This window comes from Microcaecilia unicolor, chromosome 11, assembly GCF_901765095.1.
Source record: "Microcaecilia unicolor chromosome 11, aMicUni1.1, whole genome shotgun sequence".
Taxonomy (NCBI): Eukaryota; Metazoa; Chordata; class Amphibia; order Gymnophiona; family Siphonopidae; genus Microcaecilia; species Microcaecilia unicolor.
In genome coordinates, this window is record NC_044041.1 from 45,164,828 (window position 1) to 45,186,642 (window position 21,815).

At 45.7% G+C, this 21,815-nt stretch overlaps 1 protein-coding gene across 1 annotated transcript in view; it reads left to right on the top strand.

The window, feature by feature from the left end:
* The window catches only part of TMEM132C (transmembrane protein 132C), a 503,591-nt gene that overhangs the window by 225,713 nt on the left and 256,063 nt on the right, over positions 1–21,815 (top strand). Inside the window, 1 exon segment of the mRNA XM_030219669.1 lies at positions 15,398–15,544. Within this exon segment, the coding sequence (XP_030075529.1) occupies positions 15,398–15,544 (147 nt within the window).

A 21,815-nucleotide genomic window follows, 5' to 3' on the forward strand; every position in this document is an offset into this window, starting at 1 on the left:
TCAAACAGACAAAGTTTGGCAGAAAGAAGTAAGCGTAGGTCAGTGGTTAATGAGCACAAAACTTGGAAGTAAATGGAAAAGTGTGTGTGGAGGGGATTGGTAACATTAAAATGTTTGCAACCGTATAATCTTCATCAAAAAATCACGACTCTATTTCAGCTTTTAATATCTAGCTGCATGCACCATACTCTTATTCAGCATGGAGAAATGAACACATGAAAAAAAATGGAAAATATGGAGGAAAAAGCCTCAAAAAGAGAGCTCCTACTTAATATGGCAACCAGCTTTCCGGGTCAAGGAGCATACATTCTCATCATAGGCAAAAAAAACCTCCATCCACCATTAATTGTTCATTGTTACTCAATTTGAATTTTAATTCATGTATATCTCTTAATAGCAAACTTATCTGTACTCGCTCCTCAGCGTTATCAATAGGCCACGGCCGACTATGTCCATAGTTTCGAACCTTCTTCAGGGTCTGTGGCAGATCGCTTTCACTTTTCTGGCTTCCGGTGCTTTCAAGTTCATCCTGAACATCAAATAAATCACCATGCAGGCCATTTTTTTTAGTTCCTGCAAGCGATCTGCAGGCGTGCACAGTAAACTCCAGGAGTTGGGGTGTGGGATCATTCACACAGTCTAAGAGATATGGACGACTTTTTTGTGTGTGGTCGGTGCAGGATATATATTTGATATGGGAAGTATATCTGTGTTACTGAGAGTCAAAATAACAGTATGTGTCTGATTTGATATCAGGCAGGTTCCCACCCGGACAGTTCCCACCCACCAATTTCACCCCCCCTCCCTCCTGAGACAATTCCCACCTAAGACAATTCCCACCAAGGACTCCCCCCCCCCCCCCCCCCCCCCTTCCGGTCATTTCCCACCCTCTCTAGCCTTTTGTTTTTTTTTTATACCAACAGTAGCTTTTTTTTTCTTGTTTCGGGTTCCATAAGCCCTGGCAGTGCTTTTTTTTTTTTTAATGGCATCTGGAACAAGGAGGTTAGAGCATGATACGGATGTACACAGAGTACGCATAATAACAAAATAACTTTTCATAGGTAGAGTAGTAATGTGTTATAAATTGTAATCAGTGTGTCATTTTGAGGGGCTAAATTAGGTTGAAACCTATTTTGGGGGGGGGGGTGCATTCTCCCCCCCCCCCTACACACATGAACTGCAGTTTTTATTTATTTACTTATTTACTTAATTATGATATTTAGATCCAGGATTAAACATGAATTAGGTTGAAACCTAGTGTGGAGGGTGGGAGGGAGGCATTGCCCCCCCCCCCCCCCCCCACACACACACACACATGAACTGCATGTCTGGAAGGGGAAATGGATGTGTAAAAGATAATGTGTGTGGGGGGTGAGGGGGGACTGCCCCCCCCCAAAAAAAAACAATCTGGAAGAGAAAAGGGAGGGAGATTACTTGCCTTGTGTGTTTTGTATTTGTTTGGGTTATGGGTGGGAATCGTCCTCCCCGGTGTGGTGGGAATTGGTTCAGTGGGAATTGTCCAGCTGGGAATTGGTGGGTGGGAAATGTCCAGTTGGGAAATGACCTAGAACTGTCTGATTTATAGAGACAATAACAATTCATAGAAATCTCTGGGGGGGGGGGGGGGGGGGGCGGGGGTTGTAGAGGTTTATAAACATTTTAGAATTTGTAAAACTCTCCAAATGAAAGGGGATGAGGTGTTTGCCAAATTCTTCTTGTATATGATCACTGAAAACAGCAGAACTGGTGCTGCCTCCATTCTAAGCAGGGCTGACGTTAGGGGGAGCAAACGGGGCAGCTGCCCTGGGTGCCCCAGCTCCAGGGGGCCCCACGGTCCAGGCATCTCTCCCCACCACGATCCATTTACTTCTCCCTTCCCCTCACCTTCCCAATCTTCTTTAAAAATTTACTTCCCTTCTCAGAGGAGCCCAAAGCAGCAGCCATCTTCATCAGCTGCCTCTGGCTGAAGCGAATCTTTCCCTCTCTGCTGCAATTCACCCCTTTCTGACACAATTTCCTGTTTCTGCCTGCCTGGGCAGATTGCAGTAGAGAAGGAAAGCTTCGGGGCAGCCGGAGGCAGCTTGTAAGGATGGCTGCTCCACCGGGGCCCCTCTGAGAAGGGAAATACATTTTTTAAAAAGATCACAAGGTGAGGGGAAGGGAGCGAGACGGACCGTGGTAGGGAGAAGGGGAAGAGATGTCCAGACCACATAGTAGCAATGTGGATGGGGAGATCGGGAGGAGGGTGGGAGGAGAGTGGATCAAGGGCTCTCTCAGTTTCTGCCCTGGGCCCCACCTTGTCTAAAACTGGCCCTGATTCTAAAGGTTCATTTCCCAATCTCTAAAAGAAATTTGATCGATAATGTAGCCTCTACTGTTTAACATGATGCATCGTCATCAGCTCTACTGTTTTCACTGGTCACTGAGAGCATCCAAGTACACAATGTATTCCTCTTTGGTACATGTTCCAGTTTAGTAATGATATTAGCAGCTGTGATCGCTGTCATACTTCCAATGTGAATTTCTACAGACCCATTTTTTCACCTTTACTGCACAGACACACTTCATCATGTGCATGGACCAGGAAAGAGACCTTGGGGTGATAGTTGTCTGAGGATCTTAAGGTGATGAAACAATGTGACCAAGGCAGTGGCCAAAGCCAGAAGAATGCTTGGCTGCATTCAGTAGAGAGGGGTGTATTCAGCAGAAAAAAAAAAAAGATGACAATACCCTGTAAAAGGCATTGATGAGACCACATTTGGGCTTACCACTCGCTAAAAAGGAAGTACCACCAGCTACCGCAGCTCCCCGGTGATAGTTCCCACCCCCAGCGCGCTGTCATACCCAGCAGTAATCAGCGCATGAGCCCTTACGGTGGCGGTAAGGGCTCCCCCCCCCCCCCCCCCCCCCGAAATGACTGTGCGGCAAGTGCTTCACTTGCTGCATGGCCAATTCCTCAAAAAAAGAAGGACCTACCTTTTACCTGCTGCAGTAAAAGGAGGCCTCGGTGCGTATAAAAAACACATGCCAACATCTGTATAGGCCCCCTTTTGCCGCAGCTTGGTAAGAGGGGGCCCTTGGAGTACTGTGTTCAGTTTTAGAGGCCGTATCTTGCCAAGAATGTAAAGATTGAAAGTCATTCAGAGGAAAGAGACTAAAATAGTATGAGGGTCTATGTCGGAAGAGACTTGAATCTCTATACACTGGAGGAAAGGAGGGTCTGGGGAGATATGATGCAGACATTGAAATACTTGAAAGATATGAAGGAGCAAACAGAGAAGTTATACGGAGAGAAACTTAAAAGCAACATCAGGAAATCCATTTTCACAGGGAGGATGATGGATGCCTGGAATGCTCTTCCACAGGAAGTGGTGGGATAGAAAAGGGCAGGGCCGGTCATATGCAGGGGTGACAGGGGCGGTTGCATAGGGCCTCACGCTCCTAGGGGCCCTGCGTCTCTGGCACGTCTGTCCTTCTGTCTCAGAACACCTTCCTGCTCCGTACCTTAATGTGCATCCACTTTTCAGTAGAGAGCATCAGGGAGCGACAGTGATTTTCATATCCCATCAGCTGCTGAGCCCAGAGCCTCCTCGCTGCTGCATCCTGCCCACTTTTGATGTCACTTCCTGCTTCTTCAAGGGCGGGATGCAGCAGTGAGGAGGCTCTAGGCTCAGCAGCTGATGGGATCTGAAAATTGCTGCCGCTGTCTGTCGCTCTCTACTGAAATGTGGTGGATGAATATCAAGGTATAGGGTAAGGTGGGGTTCCGAGAGCTCTAAACCTCCTTTTAAACAGATAAATTATGGTTTATGGTGGCGTGCGCGAGTGGGCATGGGCGGGGGGGACGGGCAGGGGGGTGTCCACTGAACCGGTCTGCACAGGGCCCCGCAATTGCTAAGACCAGCCCTGGAAAAGGGTAACAAAATTCAAAAATGTATGGGATATACACCAAGATTCCTTATATGGCATGAAGATGGAATAAAAGTAGTGAACATTTCCACTCACAGAAAAAGCTAAATCACTTTCACACTTTAAAAGAAAAGATCTACAATTGATGACCAAAAGTTTGCGACTACTACCATTTTCATTATCTATGAATGACATTTAACAACGTATAACATATATATTTAACAACAAACACAAGAAACAAATCAGATTTTAAAGCTTTAAACTGTAGATGTTGTATTTAGCATCAAAAGTCATTGTTTGCGGACATTTTCTCCTAAATATCAGTATTTACAGTGATGTCCTTTGTTCTTAATAACTGTCTGTATGCAGTCTGGCATTGACCTGGCCAGTTTTCTGCAGAATTCTGGCGTTATCTCCTGAGTCCAAACAGCTTTGATCCACTGTATAAGGTCTGCTTCAGATGTTGGATTGCGTACAGCCACTTTCTGCTTCATCACGGTCCACGCATTTTCAATAATGTTCAAATCTAGGCTGCTGCATGGCCAAGGTTCTCTCAGTTGTATCTGTTCACAAGCCAGCCATGCCTTAACAGCCTTTGTTCTATGGCACGATGCATCATCCTGTTGGAAGTGGGTTATGTTGTGGATTAGCATAAAGTTTGACAGTTTCTCCAGATTAATAGTTCAGTTGATTGTGATATTCTTCGGCATAATTAACAACCCTCCTCGACCAGATCCTGATACTGTGGGTATAACTTACCTAGGGTTATGTCTCTGATTTAAAGGTCTCCTTATGTGTCTACAGAAGCTGTAGAACTGAGTGAAAGAGCTTTCATCTGAAAACATAATTCACTGCCATTGATCAGTTGTCCCCTGCTTGTACTTGTGACAGAAAGCAAGCTGACCTTTGATATTTTGGGCAGACAACTTTGTTTTTTGACCAGGCCGATAAGATCGAAGTCCAGCTTCGAAAATCCCCTGGGTATTATCCTGTTGCTTGGTTTCTGCAGTGGACTACCTGCAATTCTGGCACTGATAACACTATATGATGCTTGATGTAGAGGAGTAGCCTAGTGGTTAGTGCAGCGGACTTTGATCCTGGGGAGCTGGGTTCAATTCCCACTGCAGCTCCTTGTGACTCTAGGCAAGTCATTTAACCCTCCATTGTCCCAGGTACAAATAAGTACCTGTATATACTATCAGGCTTATTTTTGAAAGAGAAGGGCACCCATCTTTCGACACAAATGGGGAGATGGGCATCCTTCTCCCAGGGTTGCCCAAATCGGCATAATCAAAAGCCGATTTGGAGCGTCCTCAACAGTGGCGTTCCTAGGGTGGCTGACACCCGGGGCGGATCGCCAATGCACCCCCCCCCCCCCCAGCGAAACGACGGACACCCCCCCCCCCCCCCCCGGTGTGCATCTTTACCTGCTGGGGGGTGCCGAGTGTCTGTTGGCAATGCTCGTTCCCTGCGCCCTCTGCCCCGAAATGGGTTACTTCCTGTTTCGGGGCAGAGGAAGCAGGGAACGAGCGTTGCCGACAGACGCACGGCACCCCCCCCTCCCAGCGGCGAAACAACGGACACCTCCCCCCAGCGAAACGACCCCCCCCCCCCCGGGTGCATTTTTACCTGCTGGGGGGGGGGGGGGGGGCTCAAAACAGAGAAAAGTCCAAAAAGCAGGACAAAGTGGCAGATGGACTTTTTTTTATTTGCCAAAAGGTCCAAATTGCTATTTTTGAAACACATTTTAAGGACGGTTTTCTACGTAGTTCACATGCAGTTCATCTAAATCTCAAGGGGACGTGTTGTGTGTTCCCAAAATTTGGACGTTTTTCTGCCATAATGGAACAAAGCAAAAACCTCCAGGTATAAAAGTTAGAGGATTTGGTCTAGACCTGTTTCAACCATGACTAAGTCACAAAAAGGAGCCCTAAATGACCACTGGAAGGATTAAGGCATGACCCTCCCTTACTCCCCCGGTGGTCACTGACAACCTCCAACCCCCCCCCCCCCCCCCTCCCCAAAGATGTGAAGGAAACAGTACATACCAGCCTCTATGGCATCTTCATATGTTTTGGCCAGTCTTATTAGAGCAGCAAGCAGTTCCCTGAAGTAGCCTTGTGGTCAGTGCAGTGGACAATAGAGAAAGGGATCCAGACCCACATCCCACTAACTGTAACACTTGTGGTAGAATGTATGAGCCCCTGAAAGCCATCAAAAACCTGCAGACATAAGGGCTATTGTAGTGGTACACAGTTGGGTACAGCAGGATTTTGGTGGGTTTCAGAGGGCTCATCATACAATATAAGGGGGTAATGGTGAGAAGTGTACCTGAGATCTTTTATGGCCAGTGTACTAAGAATGCTGCCCCCCCCCCCCCCATACATTACAATCGCTTGTTTTTGTACGTTTTTCCCTGTTATGTTTTTTTTTTTTTCAAAAATGGTCCTAAAAGATGGGCATGGATTGAGATGGCAGGGCTCAGGGTGAGAGGGGAATTGCTGTAAAAAGGATGAATGGAGGGGGCAGGGGACAGAGAAGCATGGATGGGCATGGATTGAGATGGCAGGGCTCAGGGAGAGAGGGCAATTGCTGGAAAAGGATGAATGGAGGGGGCAGGGGACAGAGAAGCATGGATGGGCATGGATTGAGATGGCAGGACTCAGGGAGAGAGGGGAATTGCTGGAAAAGGATGAATGGAGGGGGCAGGGGACAGATGGGCATGGATTGGGAGGGCAAGGCTCACACTCTCTCTCTCATATACAATGTCTTTCTGACTCTCACTCTCACACACTCTGTCTCACAATGTATCACATTCACTCTCTATGTGCCACACAGTCACTCACACACTCGCTTGGTCTCATACACTCACTCTCACAGAGAATCTGTGTCTCACACACACTGTCTCTCTCGCACACACACACACACTCTCACACTGTGTTTCACATACACACTTGCACACACTCTCATTCTCACACACACACTCTCACAAACACACTCACACCCAGACTCACTCTCTCTCTCACACACACACACTCACACTTTCACTCTGACTCTCACACAGTCACTCTCACATACACTCTCCCAAACATACACACTCCGAGGAAAACCTTGCTAGCGCCCGTTTCATTTGTGTCAGAAACGGGCCTTTTTTACTAGTCATATCTAAAATGTACCTCATAGTTATATACATGTTTATGTTTTCTATATGTATCTTTTTATATTTACTAAAGTATATGTTTATATATATATATACACACACACATGTGTGTTTTTATTTTGTTTTTGTTGTTGTGCATATTAATTATCAATCCCGGATGCAGCCTTCAGGTGAAGCATGGGCATGTTGGGTTTTATGAAATGTTTATTATTTGATCGTGTTATGAATGTTCAATAAATGCTTTTAATTTAATCGTATTTGTTTGTGGGGGGTTTTTTTCATTTTGTTTTCCTGGGGTGCTGCTCTCTCCTTTTCACAATATGGTGAGCTCCAACATCAACCTGACTTTTCCATGAATAAATCTGGAACAACTTTTTATTTTGCACTGGAGCAACATCAAAGCAAAATTTCACATCTTCAGGTCTGATTTAAACTATGAGCAAAACAGGTGTTTAAAAGTGCAAGGCGTCTATAACATAGCAAAAGAGTATTCCTAGGTGTTTGTGCATTGGTTAGTGTGCATTCAGTTGGTTACCACACGTTAAATTATTGGAAATTATTGAATTATCCAGTGTGTTTCTTCTAGCAAAAAAGGTGCTGGTACTCAAATGCCAGGCCACTCTTCAGGGATGAGGTGATCACTGAGGGACTCACCCCACAATAGCCAGGACCCCTGCAACCAGTCACAGAATCTATGACAAGGCAGAATTGGTGTGTAGAGCCTGAGCTCGTTCATTAAAACTTGGGGACCATGGGCCAATTTCAGCATACAATGGAAAAGATGCCGGTACTCAGTACCCCCAACTATCCCCTCAAAAAGAGCCCTGGTATTATCTAACAATTGTGTATTTCCACACCCTAACCAGTACTAACAACTGGATAGTGCCACAATGGTCTCTCTGAATTTCTGTGGCACTATCCACCTATGTCCCACAGAAAATCCAGAAATTGCCCAGTCAGCATAATTTAACCAGGCAGGGGCCTCTCTGGCCTGATTAAATGGTTTCAAATATCATGCCTTAGTGTTTGCTAAATCAATATAACAAATATTAACCGACAGAATTTTGAAAAAGTGCATGGTTTGGTCATTTCCATTTCTTATAACTTCTGGAAAAAGAAAATATTTTGATGGCAGTTAATCCTGTGCGGAGAGCATTACAAACCCTTTGAACTATTCTCAAATTTAGAAATTTGCCATAAAAGTTCTGTACCACTTTTTCAGAAGTTTTTGCTAGCACCGTCTTATCTTGTGGGCTTTTCGCCTTCAATTTAGGAGCTTTTTGACTAAACTGCGTTAGCTGTTAATGCATGGTTTGGCACACTGTAACAGTTAATGCAAGGACGCATTAACCTGCCTTTGCAGTAAAAACTGTATTAGTGCACGGAAAGTCACATGTTATTGGAGTTTTGGGGCAGGAGAGGCACTTACAGTCTCCCATGCAACGACAACTTTAGCGCATGACCAAAATGTGAAAATGCTGTGAATACCCCATTTTGATGCCATGCATTAAAATCCTGTATTATACCTTCAAACATAGAAACAGAGAAAAATATAGGCAGATAAAGACCTTGAGGCTGATATTGAGAAAGATATGGTCACTAAAATGGCACTTAGGTGGCTATCCTGCAATATTCAACACTGGATAGCTGGCTATCTGGCACTGAATATTGCCAATTATTGGCTTAAAGATGGCTGGTTATATCGTGCGATATAACCAGCTATCCAATGATTTTAAAAGTCAAACCGGCCAGGTTTGGTGGACATATTTGGCTGCCACGGTAGGTGGAATATCTTTGGCCGATCCAACCTTAACCGCTGAATATCTGCTTGGCCAGTTAAAGTCAGACCAGCCAAAGTTAAATCAATGGCGGTCACTGGAAATGGCCCGGCATTGAATATCTGGGTTCAACGCAGACCGCAAGAGACTGCCTGGCTATCTCCCACTGGCTGAAAATCGGGCAGCATATGGCCTATTCAGTCTGCCCATCTATACGATCTACTGTCCCTTAGGGATCTTTATGTACTTGTCCCAAGCTCTCTTGAATTCAGATACTGTTTCGTCTCCACCTCTTCCACTGGGAGACTGTTCCATGAATTCACCACCCTTTCTGTGAGGAAGTATTTCCTCGAGTTACTTCTGAGACTGTCCCCTTTATTTATTTTTGTTACATTTGTACCCCGCGCTTTCCCACTCATGGCAGGCTCAATGCGGCTTACATGGGGCAATGGGGGGTTAAGTGACTTGCCCAGAGTCACAAGGACCTGCCTGTGCCTGAAGTGGGAATCGAACTCAGTTCCTCAGGACCAAAGTCCACCACCCTAACCACTAGGCCACTCCTCCACCTTCATCCTCTGCCCCCTCATTCCAGAGCTTCCTTTCAGTTGAAAGAGACTCGCCTCCTGTGCATTTATGCTGCATAAGTATTTAAATGTCTCTATTATATCTCCTGTCTCCCACCTTTCTTCCAAAATATACATATTGTATACGTCTGTCCCAATACGCTTTATGACAAAGACCACTGACCATTTTAGTAGCCGCCCTCCAGACCAACTCCATCCTGTTTATAACTTTTTTTAGTTTTAAAATGTTTTTTATTGGAACTACATCAAAAGTAACATTCTAACACATGTGACTATATACATTGCATATCGAACCTTGGTACAGTTGAGTAGCCTATTGTTAGTTAGTATCCAGTGTTTTTAATGTTCTCCCTTTCCCCTCTCCCTCCCCCTATACATTCCAACAATCAGACCGCGCAGCCGGAGCGCATACTGGTATTGTAACCTCGCTTAAAATGCTGCTTCAGCAAGGCCTTTCGGGTAAGGTACCCACTGTCTAGGTCTTCTTCTATCTATGAGTACCTGCTCCCTCCTCCCCTCCCCCCTTTCCCCCCCCTGCCTGTTTGAATATCTCATGTCTCATCCATTCCGTTCTCCTCCATTACCCCATGGCAGGCCATTGCTGTTTATAACTTTTTGAAGGTGCGGTTTCCAGAATTGTACACAATATTCTAAATGAGCTCTCAACAGAGTCTTATACAGGGGCATCATCTCTTCCCTTCTCCTACTGGCCATTCTTTTCCCTAGGCACCCAAGCATCCTTCTAGCTTTCTAGCCTAAAACTTAATGCACTTTAATAAAAAGAAAAAGGCCCCTAAATCTTTCCAATCAGAGATGTACTATTTCAAAACTGAGCTGCCTAATTGATGAGCCTTGTGGTGACAAATTAGAATTTTGAGAAATATGAATATTTAGCGTACAGAAACCACTGCAAGTCTCAGCAAATCCGTGGTTCAATTAAGGATTATAACAGTGAAGATTAATGTCTTCCAATAAGAATATCAAAAAGATAAATCAGATCTCAGGGCAAGCCTTTCTAATGTATTTAAGGATACACTATTAAAATACCCGAAGAAGCATGTGGATGCAAACCTGGAAGAACTAGCAGGAACTGCAGGTTCATGTCTTTTATTTATTTAGTTAGTTTTATTTTTTATGGTATGATTTCTGTAACGGCTGTTGTGAATTCATAAAAGCCAATTGGTAAAATCAAATGCTTACTGATTATATTAAAAACTAGGTTCTCACCAGCAGGTATTGTCAATTCATAATTAAAAGAAAAAATAAAATAACCGAGGACAGTTTGGAAAGGGATTTAGTCAGGCAGCTAATTAGTTTCACAACTAGATTCCCCTAGTTGATAAAAGTATGTGCTGGCTTTCAGGATGTGCCCACTTTTAGACAGGTTAGTACATAAGTAATGCCACACTGGGAAAAGACCAAGGGTCCATCGAGCCCAGCATCCTGTCCACGACAGCGGCCAATCCAGGCCAAGGGCACCTGGCACGCTTCGCAAACGTACAAACATTCTATACATGTTATTCCTGGAATTGTGGATTTTTCCCAAGTCCATTTAGTAGTGGTTTATGGACTTGTCCTTTAGGAAACCGTCTAACCCCTTTTTAAACTCTGCCAAGCTAACCGCCTTCACCGTGTTCTCCAGCTGTGGTTAGATTGAAAGACGGAACCTATATATGTAAAAGTGAATTTACAAATCTAAGTCTGATGTTTTATATCTATTCTGCCAAATGAGCAGCTGGAAAATGTTAATTTCATGTCATTTCCGTGTTGTTTATTTATTTATGTATTTATTGGATTTGTTTATGGGAATGCTTGTTTGTTCCCTCTCTTTTTGTCACCACGGGAGATGACACAAAATGAAAAATTTCAGGGTCCACTCTCCACCAAGAAAAGACAATCTTCCTGCTCTCCCCATAGGCCATGGGCCTACCTGAATATCCATGGTGGTCTAGTAGGATCCATTGCTGCAAGAGTGAAGCCCAGTCATGGCTGTGCCGCATCCAATATGGCATCCACAACCTGTCAACATGGTCTCACAGTACTATCACAACCTGTACTGGTAAAGTAAGACTATGGTGAAAGGTCGCAGCTGCCATATTGAATGCAGCGTGGCCATGAGCAGGCATGAAAGAGCATCGCTCCTGTTCTAACAGACCCCACTAGACCGCTGCAGATATTCAGGTAGGGCTGAGGTACCTACAGAGAAAGAGTGTGTGTGCGGGGGTGGGGGCTGCAGGGAAGAGGGGATTGTCTGCTGTTGGATAGTGGAGGAGGAGGAGGCCCTGGATCGCCGGGTGGAGATGCCCGGGTCTCATGGGCAAACCACATCCTCCTGTTGTTGGTAAAAGAACCTCTGCTGTTGACATTTCATCTGTTGTTAACGGCTGCCCATCCCTACCACCTGTAGAAACAGCAGGTGCAAGGTATGTGACTACTTTATAACTGTGTTACTTGTAGGCTTTGAAATTAGCTATGCAGTATGTAGATTTGAAAGTGTATTCTGCAGCAACATGATCTCGGTGCAATTCTAGAACTCAGCACCTGATTGGTGCATATTCTATAAAGGAAAGTAGGAGCTGATGTAGATGGACATGCCTGTGTTCCAGAGATATGGGCATAACTATAGGTTTCCATACCTTAGGCACATAACTGTGTGCCCCACCAAGACTCCGCTCATTTGTACACCTGCCTACAAACTATGCGCTATAGGAGGTATGCATGCAGGGGTGTGCTGGTAAATTGTTAACAGGGGGCTCTCTCTCGCCAGCAAAGTAAAAGAGAATTCAGGAGGGGCCCAAGCCCACATTTTGGGATCCATTTGTTAAAGTAGCCATGGAGAACCGGCTCCCAAAATTCTTAAAAACTTAACAAACGGCTCTCGAGAGACTGTGAGAGCCCGCTCCAGCACACACATGAGTTATGTAATAGCACTTAGGCGCACATCCATCATGTATTCTTGTATGTGCACACACTCAGGGGTGGACTGACCATTCAGGCAACCGGATAATGGCCCAGAGACTGTCCTCCCCCCTCCTCTGCTGCCACCACCGCCGCTGCACACTACAGCCTCAGTGGGCCCTTCCCGGTGCCACCTTGAAGTGCCCTGGTGGTCTAGTGGCCTCTGTGGGGGCAGGAAAGAACAACACTCTTTCCTGCCCATTGCCCATTGCCTCTATTCTGCCTGGCACCTCTATGTTTTAAAAATGGATTCCAAGACTCCCTGTGGAAGTCTTGTGAGACTGTCAATACCCGCGAGACTACCACAGGAAGTCTCGGCATTCATTTTGAAAACATGGCATTGCCAGGCAGAATAGCGGTAGCGGGCAGAAAAGAGTGGAGTTCTTTCCTGCCCCTGAAGAGACCACTTTAATACCAGGGCACTTCAAGGTAAGACCAGGAAGGGCCCACTGAGGCTTGGGGGAGTGTAGTTTGTTGGAGGGCATGGCAGCTGCTGCAGTAGAGGTGGTTGTAGTGTATTGGAGGGGGCAGTGACAGTGTGATAGTGAGAGGGATGACGGGCAGTGGCTGGGAGGCCCCAATGGCCCTTACTGCCTGGGATCCCAGGTCACTGTCAGTCTGCCCCTGTGCACACATATGCAGGTATATTCTAAATATACCTCTGCGCATATCCAGCAGATAGCCAAGACCTGTCGCTTCTTCCTCTTTAATATCAGCAAAATTCGCCCTTTCCTCTCTGAACACACCACCCGTACTCTCGTCCACGCTCTCATTACCTCTCGCCTTGACTACTGCAACTTACTCCTCACCGGCCTCCCACTTAGCCACCTATCCCCCCTTCAATCTGTTCAGAACTCTGCTGCACGTCTTATATTCCGCCAGAACCGATATACTCATATCACCCCTCTCCTCAGGTCACTTCACTGGCTTCCAATCAGATACCGCATTCAGTTCAAGCTTCTCCTTCTTACCTACAAATGCACTCAGTCTGCTGCTCCGCACTACCTCTCTACCCTTATCTCCCCTTACGTTCCCGCCCGAAACCTCCGTTCACAGGACAAATCCCTCCTCTCATTACCCTTCTCCACCACCGCCAACTCCAGGCTCCGCTCATTCTGCCTCGCCTCACCCTATGCTTGGAACAGCCTTCCCGAGCCCTTACGCCAAGCCCCCTCCCTGCCCATCTTCAAGTCTTTGCTTAAAGCCCACCTCTTCCGCACCTAACTCTTACCTTTCAGGAAATCCAGACTGCCCCAATTTGACTGCCCCTATCAGACTAACTGTTCACGTGTCCTTTAGATTGTAAGCTCTTTGAGCAGGGACTGTCCTTCTATGTTAAATTGTACAGCGCTGCGTAACCCTAGTAGCACTTTAGAAATGTTAAGTAGTAGTAGTAGTAAATATGTACATGTGTAACTGGCATGCAAATGTTAGCACTTTATAAAATTCCCCCTATTGTTATAGAATAACAGGGATTTGAGCCTAATTTAGGTGCATACATTTCCATGACGTTTCAGTTGGTGCAAATGGCCACGCCTAAGGTTAGGCACAATTCCCGGGCACTTAACTTTAAGCACATCTTATAGAATAACATTTTTAAGCACCATATATAGAATTCATCCTAGAGTCTAAGTTGTATGTGTTATGTTCCGCCCAGAGTCAGTCTATGTGTAGGCTCAACTGTTAAATGTGCTCTGTGTAAGATAATGCCTATTTTATAGAATAGCGCTTAGGCAGAATTTTGGTAATTATACACATAAATGCCACAATTGACACATAACAACATGTACTTTATAGAATTTTCCTGTATGGGTCTTTCAAAACTGGCCAAAATAGCATTTAGATGCTCATATTAGCCCTCTCCTCAAGTCACTTCACTGGCTTCCTATCCGTTTCCGCATACAGTTCAAACTCCTCTTGTTGATCTATAAGTGCATTCACTCTGCAGCTCCTCAGTACCTCTCCACTCTCATCTCTCCCTACATTCCTCCCCGGGAACTCCGTTCACTGGGTAAATCTCTCTTATCTGCACCCTTCTCCTCCACTGCTAACTCCAGACTCCGTTCCTTTTATCTTGCTGCACCTTATGCCTGGAATAGACTTTCTGAGCCGGTCCGTCAAGCTCCATCTCTGGCCGTCTTCAAATCTAAGCTAAAAGCCCATCTTTTTGATGCTGCTTTTAACTCCTAACTGTTGTTCACTTGTTCAGAACCCTTATTTTATCATCCTGACTTTAATATTCCCTCATCTCTTGTTTGTCCTATTTGTCTGTCCTAATTAGATTGTAAGCTCTGTTGAGCAGGAACTGTCTCTTCATGTTCAAGTGTACAGCGCTGCGTACGTCTAGTAGCGCTATAGAAATTATAAGTAGTAGTAGTAGATGCCGCAAAGTTTCATGGTTGGTTCTGCATATCTTCAATTGGCCTGACCTGATTTACTAAGGGGCCATTTTACAAAAGCGCAAGAGGGCCTACACGCGTACAGCATGCACCAAATCGGCACTACCATCCAGCTAGCGCATGAGTAGGGTGGTAATTCTGAATTTGGAACTTGCCCGGTAGAAAATCATTTTCTACTGCGGGCTGCTTACCCAGCGGTAAACAGCAGTTGGCGCGTGCTGCATGCTTACCGCACGGGTAGTGCGTGAAACGTTACTGCTAGGTCAGTGGGTGGCAGTAAAGTCTCAGGCCAAAAATGGACATGCGCCGGTTTCAATTTTAGTGCACGTCCATTTTCCAGCCCCATAAAAAAAGGCCCTTTTTCCTAGACTCAGTAAAAAATGGCCCAGCGCGCAGCCAAAATACGCGCTCGCACTACCGCAGGCCACTCTGTACCGTGGCTTAAATACCTCTAAGCTTTTCCCCCTTAGATACAGAATGAAAGAAACTCCTTTAATGAAAGCATAAATCTTTTTTTTCAGTGCTTTCAGCTGCAGCGAACTCTACCTGAGCTACGAAGGTCATCACAATTTCATTTTATCATTCATTTTGCATTGCTTGCTCCAACAGGGCCAAGGTGAAAAGAGGTGTGAATATTCTGAATATAAAGATGAACGAACCCCGGCAGTGGGATATACAGCAGGAAATGGGGAATGGTGGGAAATACTCAACTACAACGGTTCATTGTCAACGGATAACACCGAGTTCAAGGAACAGGTAAGGTGACTAATGTTCTAAGCAACATTAAACTCATTTCAATCTGCTGTACAGCCATTATTTAAAAGGATTGACTTAAGACATATTAAACTCATGCTGAATAGAATTAATATGTTCACAGCATGGAGATACTTATGTTAAAGTTAACCATAGCCATTGTTAATTCACAGTAGATTGGCCTTGCACTCACTTTCCAAGCAATAAAATTTCACCCTTATGGCTTGTAGACACGCCTGCAATTTCAGTATTGTAATTTTCCTAATGTGTTTGTGGCATTCATTTCTATGTCCCCTGTAGATGATTTGGGTTTTTTTACCAAGAGATCTTGACGTAGTATCAAGGCTTCATTTGAATCCCCTGTATTTCTTTTTCTAACAAATATTCATTTCAGATGGTCAGCACTATGAGCTACAGTAGTTTGGGAACATTAAGGAACCTGGATATTTAAATCATGTTTGTCTGGGCAGGGCCGGTCTTAGGCAGAGGCGACCAAGGCAGCCTAAGGGGGCCCCGCTCTGCCTCCGCTCTGACCTCCGCTCGCCTCGGACGACCGTCCGCATAATTCATGATGATCCCGTGGCTCGGCCACTCCACTTCTGGGGAGGGGAGGTTTCATGATAGCATTGTGCTTATTATTTCAATCAGTTTTTTTGTACAAGTTTAGCGTCATTTGTCTTTATTTGAAATTTCATAAATAAAAAACATTTCTAAAAATGGAATAATCTTATCAATGGGGTGGAGCTAGGGTGGGGCCCCACCAAATTGGTCTGCACAGGGCCCCGCACTTGCTAAGACCAGCCCTGTGTCTGGGCTGCCTTTTTCTTGGGGAGGAGATGGGCAGAGGGCTTATATTTATTTTTGTATTCATTTAATTTTGGTGTTAGTACTGTTGCTTGTTATAGAGAACGTGGAACTGGTTTGTTGCATGAAAAATGAAACATCACCTAGCTAAGGGGCCCATTTACTAAGCTGCGGCAAAAAGTGGCCTGCAGCAGTGCAAGCGTGTCTTTAGGGTGCACGCCAGGCCAGTTTTTGCCGCGTCCTGGAAAAAGGGCCTTTTTTTTAAGGGGCAGGAAAATGGACTTGCGGCAAAATAAAACCCAGTGCACATACATTTTCAGCCTGAGACCCTACCGCTACCCATTGACTTAACGATAAGGTCTCACGCACTACCCGGCAGTAAGCATGCAACATACGTCCACTGCTGTTTACCACTGGGTAAGCGCCACACAGTAGAAAATAGAAAATATTTTCTACCGTGTGTTTTTGGCACGCGCCACATTCAGAATTACCACCTGGGCATCTGGTGGCCGGGCGGTAATGCCAATTTGGCATGTGGGGGATGCGCGTAGGTCCTTACACGTCTTTGTAAAAGGGCCTCTAAGGGAATAAAGATGGTGTATGATGGCATGAGCAGATGCCTCTGATTTCAAAAGGAATTATATCATTCTGTCTCTTTATTATTTCTTGAGTTTTTGAAGATTCACATAATGCTTAAATGGTAATAAGGTAACTGGTCTGTTGCACTGACACCAGCATCAGCAGTGCACATTCTTCTGTTACTGCAGGCTACGCAAGTTCCAATTAGAATTCTGAAGTAATTTAAAATTACATTGAAAACACTTCCAACATTTGTTTCATGTCATGTCTGAAATGACACAAAAACCCAGCAAGAAGGTAATTTTCAGTGGACAGACTGCACAGGCCCTATGACCAATTGGGAGAAGTGGACGAGAAGATTGGCAGCCAGAAGTGCAGTGCTGAAGCCCTATGACCAGCTGGCAAAGAGGTTTTTGGCAGCTAAAAGTTTTTTGTTGATGGGCCTATGGAAAGTCTGGGAGAGAAGATTTCTAGCAAGAATTTCTTTGAAGAGAGTCTTCGCTTGTTTTTTGATTCAGAGTGTTGGGAGCTTGCCAAGTTTGAATTCCCCTGCTTTAAGGAACTCACAAATGTTGAGAGTGAGTGAAGTGATATTGCAGATCCATGACAAAAGAGAGATTTAAAAGTGGAGAATTACAGAGGGGTCCTTTTACTAAGGTGGCCTGCGCTGGCGTAGACGCATGTATTGGACGTACACAGGTCCATTTTTCGGTGCGCCTGCTAAAAAGGCCTTTTTTTTTGCCCAAAAATGGACATGTGGCAAAATAAAAAATTGGGTCATGTCCATTTTGGGTCTGAGATCTTACCGCCACCTATTGACCTAGCAGTACATTCTCACGGTTTAACCGGGCAGCAATGGTCTATGCGCGTACAATGCTGATTACTGCCTGGTTAGCACTGTGTGCTGGAAGTTTTCCAGTGCGCTTAGTGGACATGCGTAAAAAATGAAATTACTTCCAGGGCCACGCGGTAGCCGGGCGGTAGTTCAAAACTGATGCACGTAGGACGTGCGTACGTGCCTACGTAGCTTAGTAAAAGGGCCCCAGAGTGAAGTCCTATCAAATGATTATCTAGAAACTGAAAGAAGAGAACAGAGGAAGACTTAGGGGCCCTTTTACTAAGATGCAGTAAAAAGTGGCTTTAGTGCGCGCTTACTCATGTCATTCCCATGCGCTACGGACACTTTTCCCACTTATCTGAGCACTGCTGATATTAAATACCAGTGTATAAAGATGGTCCACTGTGGTGGAGGAACACTGGAATCCCACGACATGAGGCAGGCTTTTGGCCGAAACAGTGTTGTGTCAAGTCTTCAACTATCAATAAACATAGTTATTACTGAATCTTTTAAGTCTTTTCATTTTGTCCCTGGAGAGCCAGTGTCCACTTTCTACTATTCTTCCCTCTTCAATACCAGTGTCCGGATATTTATCCGGGTTCCTTCCAGTACCCAGTATCAGCCAGACCAGTTGCCATTTTTACTGATGTAGTCCGTAGCTGTTTTTGAGTGGTTATACTCCTGAGGAGAAACTTGAAAGACACTGAGAGAGTGAGTGAGTGATCTTCCAGAAACTAGGGCATATTTAAGATTTTTCTTCTCCTCCCCCCCACCCCCCGGACCCAGAAATGGAGCTAAGGAGAGGTCTCTCCCCTCCACATCTGTAGCCTCCATAGCCACACTTGCAATGGTCGGCCAGGGGTATATAGACTTACATAAATCAATAAAGAAACTTGAAAGAGTGGAGGGTGTCATGCTTTAAGAGTTAGTTCTGTTAGGGGAGCTTTGTATCAGCACCATATCCACCATTCACATAGAAATGTAAGAAAATCAAAAAGCTTCTATCAAATATGGCCAGGTTGAATAGCAGCCAGTTAGCAGCTCTTCAGGTTGCAGAACCACAAGCTTGTGGGAGGCCTCTTGAGAGCTGAAGCCATATGTCTAAACCAGTACTTTATGAGGCTGCCTGTAAATCTTAACCCCTTATTTGCCTAATTAATAACCATGTTGTTTTAATCATTTCTGTAATAAATGAAACAGCCTAATCTCTTCTTTGTCCTGTTTGTCTGCCTTGAATAGATTGTAACTGCTGTGAAGCAGGAACTACATCTTATGTGTTTGTGTAAAGTTCTGAGAATGTCTAATAGCGCAATAGAAATGATACTCCTGGGGGAATTATATGCAACCTATCTCTTCACCAAAGCCTACCACGAGAACCCATAACTAACTACAACACATCACCGCTCCTCCCTTATTATGACTGTCTTCTCTCTATAATTGCTTGATTAGATCGACTTGTTATTCTTGTTATCCTTAATATCTCTGTAATACCAATTGTATTTTTTGTACCCTGAAATGGTGATGCCGTAACAGGTCTTTGTTAGCCACATTGAGCCTGCAAATAGGTGGGAAAATGTGGGATACAAGTGCAATAAATAAATAAACTGTGCAGCACAGAAAATGTGCAGTTCCCCACCTTTGCAGAATGTGTAGAATTCTGCACTTGCTGTGCAGAACTCTGTGGAGCTGCCAGCATCATGGTCTCCCCTCAGTCTCTCTCCCTCTCCCCCCCCCCCCCCCCCCCGAGAAATCACACAGGAAGAGGAAGTGAACCACTGGACATTGGGTCACTTCCTCCTCTTTTTCCGGCTTAGAACCAACTGTTTATTTGAACCATGATAGCTGAGTGTGCCACGGGGAGGAGGGCAAGGTAAGTGTGTCATGAGAAGGGTAGGAAGAGCAGAGCAAGGTGAGTGTGTCACAGGGAGTGTAGGAGGGCAGAGCAAGATTGGGCTGTACACCATATAAGGTGAAGAGAAACTCTCTTATATAATGTGTAGCCCCGTACAGCGCATCCCAGGATACATTGGGCAGGGCTGGGCTAGGGTTACCATATGTCCGGGGCGTCCAGCGGGTTTTGCCCGCCCGCCTGTTTGTCCAGATTTCTGGACAAGCGGGCAGGCGAGCGGCGCCGTGGGTCTCCCCTCCCCTTACTTACTATCTGCCTTGGTGGTCTAGTGACCTCTTTGGGTCTAGTGTCCCCTCTTTCCTGCCCGGAGCACTGCCTGCCCTTGCCCTGCATCCTTCTCAGTCTCGGCTCGGGATTCAAAATGGCCACCGAGAGTTGAAGCGGCCTTGTGAGACTTCAACTTTCAGCGGCCATTTTGAATCCCGAGCCGAGACCAAGAAGGATGCAGAGCAAGGCAGCGCCCCAGGCAGGAAAGAGGGGGCTCTTTCCTGCCCCGAAGAGGTCACTAGACCACCAGGGCAGTAGATAGTAAGTAAGAGGAGGGGAATATGTGACAAGGGGGAGGGGAGGTGACGGGGGGGGCAGGGGAGGGGAATATGTGACCCGGGGGGAGGGGAATATGTGACGGGGCGGGGTGAAAGCGAGAAAGCACAGGGAGAGGATCCGAAAGGGACGTAGTGTGGGCCGGGCAGGGGGCGTGACATGTGTCCTCTTTTTCAGAGGACAAAATATGGTAACCCTGAGCTGGGCGCCGTCATTTTGTGGCATCGCAGGAAGAGGAGGGAGGCAGGCTACCCTCCCTCCTCCAACCCACAAGGTAGGGGGGTCTGGACCAGCAGGGACCCCTTGCTGGGGACTAGGGGAAGTTGGAGACCCACCGGATCTCCAGCCATCCCTGAACCTGGGGAGGGGAATCATCGGGGGGCAGAGGACCTCGGAGCTGGCGTAGGTTTTGCCGCAACCAGCGACCCAATCTTTGGCGTGCTGGCCGCTGATCATTGGGGATGAATATGTTTAGCCCTGTTTAGCATGCGTTTGCATGCTTGTTGCATTCAGAGCCCTCGAGCGTGTTGTTTCACACTCTCGAGGGCTCTGATCATGAGGCGTTAGCAAACGCCGGCGCTAGTATGGCGCTAACAGCCTCTAGCCCCGGCGTTTGGTTCTGATCATCCCCCTGTTAGTTCTGACAATCCCCCTGTTAGTTCTGACACTGTTTGCTGACTAGGCATGACTCAAATGTCTGCTCTCTAGTTATTACTTCCTTGGAAACCTGAAGCAGCTCTGTTGTTAAACAGAAGCTCTCTCCTCTACCTTTTACAAGAGGAGTGGGACAAACAGGGTTTACAGCTTTCCTTCAGTTTCTCAATATCCCTACACAATGCATTCAGCTATGGTCCTACAGGCAGTAAGCTTAGACAGCAATGCCCGTATCAATTTACCATACCTATGTCCCTGACCAGGGGCAGTAGCAGTTGATGACATCATCACCACCTTGCAAATTGGTGTTTCAGTTGCTGTTACTGGAGAATTTTGAGCAGAGAATGCCTTAGTTCATAATGTTTGACAGGTTCTGGAAACTCTAGATACTGTTCTAAAAGTTTTAGTGCCTTGTCCATCTTTTCACTCACATCCATTACCACCCTAGTTCTGTGAGCCCGGAACATAGAACATATATATCCCTGTATTTAGGAGTATATATTATCTTGATCAACAATAAGAGGAAGAGTGACTAAGGGTAAATAATGAATATGTCCTACTATCTTTGCCATCTAGAATGCTGGTGATGTTTTAGCTAAAATCAGACAAACTTGTTTGACCAGGCCTAAAATAGGGAATCAGTTCTATGCCACCAGAAGCAATGTGATTTTTCTAGTAAAAAAGGTGCCGGTACTCAAATGTCACTGAGGGATCCGCCCCACAATAGCCAGGCCCCCTGCAACCAATCAGAGAATCTATGACAAGGCAGAATTTGTGTATACAGCCTGAGCTCATTCATTAAAACTTGAGGACCATGGGTCAATCTTAGCAAAGAATGGAAAAGGTGCCGGTACTCAGTACCACCAAGTACCCCCTCAAAAAAAGCCCTGACCAGAAGGAACTAATTACGACATACAGTGAATATTACTAACATGGACATATAGAGT